This window comes from Mastomys coucha, unplaced genomic scaffold (assembly GCF_008632895.1).
Source record: "Mastomys coucha isolate ucsf_1 unplaced genomic scaffold, UCSF_Mcou_1 pScaffold22, whole genome shotgun sequence".
In the NCBI taxonomy this organism is placed as follows: domain Eukaryota; kingdom Metazoa; phylum Chordata; class Mammalia; order Rodentia; family Muridae; genus Mastomys; species Mastomys coucha.
Window position 1 is genome coordinate 163,677,985 of NW_022196905.1, and position 5,323 is coordinate 163,683,307.

Genomic DNA, 5,323 nt, shown 5'->3' on the forward strand with positions numbered 1-5,323 from the left:
AGTCCCTGATTTTAGTGGGATTGCTTCAAGTTTCTCTCCATTTAGTTTGATGTTGGCTACTAGTTTTCCCAATTTCTTTAAAATCTTTTTTATACATATATTTAGTGTGTGTGTGTGTGTGTGTGTGTGTCTGTCCGATTGTCTGTCTGTCTAGACAGCTTGTAGAAGTTATAGGAGTTGGTTTTCTCTTTCCACTATGTGGGTTCTGGGGATCAAACTCAAGGCATCCTGGTTGGCTGCAAGCTCTTTTACCCACTGAGCCACCTTGCTTGTCCTGTTTCTGCTTCTCAGTCACTTGCCTCCCAGGAGCTGGGAGTTTGGCACTTACCGGATGAGTGCTCTGCTCGCCTCCTCTCCAGTATGTAGAAGAGACTCTGGCTTCTAAAGTGCACCCTAGAATCCTAGCCAACACACCTTAGGATAACTCCAGAGTTACGTTTTTATAACTTAACACGATGGTTTTGAAAATGAGTATTTTATCCTGGTTTTCTGTAGCCCCTGGGGACTGTATGTGAGGCTATGCCTGCCCTAGGGCTGAACTGGTTGATTCAATACCTAGGGGCCAAGGGTACCGGTGGAAAAAGGGGGGGTGTCCTGGGACAGTGATTTTAAATTGTAGATCAATAATTAATGAGTGATAAAATCAACTTGAAGAGGGGCTGGGGAAATGGTTCAGTCGATAAAAAGCCTGTTGTACAAGCATAAGAACCTGAGATCAGAACCCTAGAATCCATGTAAAAATGTGGCAGGAGGGATGGGCAGGACATTAGAGAGAGATGGATTGCTGGAGCTGGATGACAATCCAGTGTAATGAAATCAGTGAACTCTGAGTTCAGTGAGAGATGGACTCGGAAAGTGAATGGGAGGGAGTGAGGAGATGGTTTTGTGGACCGGAGTTCAGAACCCCAGCACCTATGTGAAAAACACCACACACAATGGTGTGTCCCTGTGACCCCAACAAGGGAGGGTCTGCGGAAGAAGGTCAGGCCAATTCCAAAGGCATGGTAGCCAACCATTTGAGCTGCATCAGTGAGCTCCAGGTTCAGCAAGACACTGCATTTGCTTAAAGGATACTCTGGCCGGAGTCTGGCCAGTTTCCTGTTTGGAAATGGAAGGTAGAGGAGTTGACCAGATGGTTTCTAGTCTTTCCTGATCTAGCATCCCATGTATTTATGAGTCTTTGGTCTCACAAATACATGTCCCTAATGTGCCGTTCTAACTATGCCATTTGGGGTAGCCTTTACCCAGAGACTGTCAACTTTAAGAAGCAGCTCTTCAAGAATGCGGCCAAACCGTGGTTGTGTTGCCCCCCCCCCTTTCCCCAGGAAAGTCTGTACTTCTTTGGAGAGCGGCGGACAGATAAAAGCAGCAGCTCTAAGTTCCAAGGAATAGAGACCCCTTCTCAGGTAAGATCTCTGTTTCAAGGGTTCTGCAAGAGGGCAAGAGGCATCAGCACTTGTCATTCATCCCATGGCCCACTCACCCAGCTGATGATCATGTGGCAGTACTCAGATGCCCTAGGCCAGGCCTTGCTCCCCCTTGCTGAGGCTCAGAGCCCCACCTCAGATGCCAAGCCTTGTGATCTGCTAAGAACATTCTACCTCGCATTTTATATTTGTTATTGTTTCTAGAGTTCAGGAAATTGATTTGCTCTCCCAAAGTAGGAGGGTCCTGAGGTCTAACCACCATATAAAATTTACCCCACAATTCCCTGAAAGGAGTTATCTTTCATAGGCACCTATTCAGACACATGAACAATTCAATCCCTAAAGAACAATCTCAGGAACTGTTTCTGGATGATCGTGTGTGTGTGTGAGAGTGTGTGTGTGTGTGTGTGTGTGGTATAGTAGGAGTAGTATAGTGTGGTATGTATATGTGTGGTATAGTGTGGTGTGTGTGTGTGTGTGTGTGTGTGGTCTAGTATGAGTGGTATACTAGGTGTACTGTACTGGGGGGGGATATAGTGTGGGGCAGAGAGAGGAAGAGAAATTGTATTAAAGAAGAATGAGCTGGGTATAGTGACACAGCACTTGGGAATCCTAGCACTTGGGAAGCAGAGGCAGGCACATCTCTGAGTTCAAGGCCAGCCTAGTGAAGAGAGTGAGTTCCAGGACTATACAGATAGACCCTGTATAGGAAAAAAAAAAAACAAATAAAAAAAATAAGAATAAGAAGAATAAATACTATTATGAGTCAGGCTTGACAACTTATGCCTGTAATCCTAGAAAGAGGCATGAAAATCTGTTTTGAAGATCACCTAGGCAAGACCTTATCACAATAAAAGTAATTGCATATCAGATAAGATTGTATTTCATAAGTGTGTGTCTGTATCTATATGTCACACTAGAGTCTATACACTATTATAAAATACCTGCTGTTGCCTTTTGTTCTCTCAATAAAAAATTATTTGAATTTTTCAAATACAGTGTGCTAGTGAAAATTGTTGGTGCTCTGGCAAATATGTGATGAAGCTGTTAAAGGTGGGATGGCTTGTCTGGCTCAATTGCTGCTCTTTCCTTCCTGTCTTTTTGGTCCTGATGGAGGCAGTAAGTGAAGGAGCTACTGTAAACCATAACACACACACTCTCATGCACTGGCACACACTCACACACATATATATACACACATACAAACACACACACAGGCACACACACACATATATATGCATACAGACATACACAGGCACATATATACACAAAGGCACACATACACAGGTATACACACTCACACACAGAGGTACACACACTCACATACACAGGTACACACAAGCACACACACACAGGCACACACACACATACATAGGCATACACACATACAGAGGCACACATATACACATGTAGGCATGCACACACACATACATGCACATGCACTCTAGAGTAAAGCCCTTTGCAGTCATCATACTACCTCAGCAGACATTTCAATTCACCCTCAGCCACATTCATTCTCGACCATCTCTCCTCAAACCCATGGACACCACTATCCACACTTCCTTTCCCTAAGCCTGAATCATTTTGAAGGAAATTACATTGACATATCATTTTCTTCCACAAGTATTTCACTGTGACACCTGACATAGGACCCTCTGGAAACACCTCAGTACCCACCAGACATGGTGGCACATGCCTCCAATCCCAGTGCTCAGAAGGCAGACTGGTGGATCTCTGTGAGTTCAAGGAGACCAGTCCAGTCTACATAGAGAGTCCCAGGACAGACAGGGCTGCACAGACAGACCCTGCCTCAAAACAAGACCAAAATTTCCTTAGTACTGTTTATCAAAGCTATCAGTGCAGGGAGTCAGCTCCTGGTCTGGGGGTGCTGGCAAGGTCACAGAACGGGATGCCCTGTGTTGGGTGGTGGCATTACACACTGTCACCTTCACTTTGGACCACTCTACTGGCCATGTGACATCCACTTTCTCATAACTGTCTTTTCTTTTTTAAAAATTAATTTTTCAGGTTAGCATCCAAAGTAATAGATTTCATCATATGTCTTCATACATGTGTCATGTTCTATTCTCATTCACCTCCTACCCAGAGCCCACTGTCTTCACCCATGACCCACCACCCTCTGGCTCAGTCCTTCATTCCTCAGCTAGTACCCTCCTCCTCCTGTTGTCTTCTTAGAGATATTCCATTGTTCTCAGTGTGTCCCCATCCCTTTAAGATCTTGTCTTCTCTGTCTTTGATGCCCTTTCTAGTTTCATGAGTTATATAATGAATATACAAACATATAAAGAAACACATACACATCATACATAATGTTTAATTTAGGTTCTGTAGAAAGGGAAAACATGACAGGCTCAGAAAAACACATAACTTCCATTTCCCTTTATTTCTTCCTTCCTTCCTTCCTTCCTTCCTTTCTTCCTTTCTTCTCTCTCTCTCTTTCTCTCTCTCTCTCTTTCTTTGTGTGTGTGTGTGTGTGTGTGTGTTTGGTACATGCATGTAATGTGCATGTGCTGTGTGTATGTAGAGGCCAGAGGAAGGCATCCTCCTCTGTTGCTCTCCACCTTATCATCTTGAGATGGGGCCTCTCAGTGAACCGGAAGTTGGCTATTTGGGCTAGGCTGGCAGCAAGCGGACCTATCTGTGTCTGCAGCACAGTGCTTTGATTGCAGGAATGCACAGCCAATCCTGGATTTCTTTTATATGTTTTTTTTTTTTGAGATGTAAAGTTAGTTCCACATGTGTGATAGCGAGTGCTTTTACACACTGAGACATCTCATTGGCCCCAGACTTCCATCTCTTATAGGATGCCTAGTTGTTAATTTTATTAGTGCCTCCAAGTTTGTCCAGCACCTTGAAGAAATGTTTCAACTTCTTGAGGGTCCAACGAAAGTCCTGTGAGCAACATTACATGGGGACAGTATGAGGCTTACAGATCCCCAAGCAACATTCCATGGGGACAGTATGAGGCTTACAGATCCCCAAGAATTCCTCCCAAAAACAATAAAAAGAAATAGAGAGTGGCTAGAGAGATGGCTCAGTGGCTAAGAGCACTGGCTGCTTTTCCAGAGGTCCTGAGTTCAATTCCCAGAAACCTCTTGGTGGCTCATAACCATCTGTAATGGGATCTGATGCCCTCTTTTGCTGTGTCTGAAAAGAGATTAATGAATTCATATACATAAAGTAAATAAATAATTCTCAAAAAAGAAAGAGAGAAGAAGGTCTAGACTGGAGAGACAGAGAAGACTGGCATGTGATCTAGTGACATATCGTTGCCTTCTAGAGTCTTCATCTATGTCCTACACGGCTGGGGTCTACTCTCCACCAAACCACATTTTTTCTCTAATGTAGTCCATCATAACTAAGTTCCAACCGCCGTGCTGGAACGCCAGGGCTCTTTTGATGCGTTGTTGTTGTTGTTGTTGTTGTTGTTATTGTGTTTTTCTGAGCAGCTGCCTTCTCAAACATGAGCAGGGATTGGGGGGATAGTTTGTTCAGCAAAGCACCTGCCGCTCAAGCACAAACATCTAAATTCAGATATTCAGTGCCCACAAGAAAGCCTGGTGCTACAAGTCTGAACCCTCAGCAGCTGGGGAGGGAGAAAGGCAGAGACTGGTAAATCCACAGAGCCCATTGGCCAGCCATGCTAGCTAAATGCATAAACTCCAAGTTTACCGAGAGACCTTGTGTCACTATACAGGCACGTGCACGCACGCACGCGCGCGCGCACACACACACACACACACACACACACACACATGAATTCTAAGCCAGTTTAGTGTACATAGCAAATTCTAGGCAGCCAGGGCTACACATTGAGACCTTATCTCAATGATGGTGGTGGTGGTGATGATGGTGGTAGTGATGGTGGTAGTGGT

The 5,323-nt window shown here is 44.5% G+C and overlaps 1 protein-coding gene across 4 annotated transcripts in view; it reads left to right on the plus strand.

The window, feature by feature from the left end:
• The window catches only part of LOC116069005 (phosphatidylinositol 3,4,5-trisphosphate 3-phosphatase TPTE2-like), a 116,887-nt gene that overhangs the window by 94,666 nt on the left and 16,898 nt on the right, over nt 1–5,323 (plus strand). For all 4 annotated transcript variants that reach the window (XM_031339245.1, XM_031339244.1, XM_031339243.1 and 1 more), the window contains one exon: nt 1,326–1,406. In XM_031339245.1, coding sequence (XP_031195105.1) covers nt 1,326–1,406 — 81 coding nt within the window. The remainder of the gene's footprint in view (nt 1–1,325; nt 1,407–5,323) is intronic.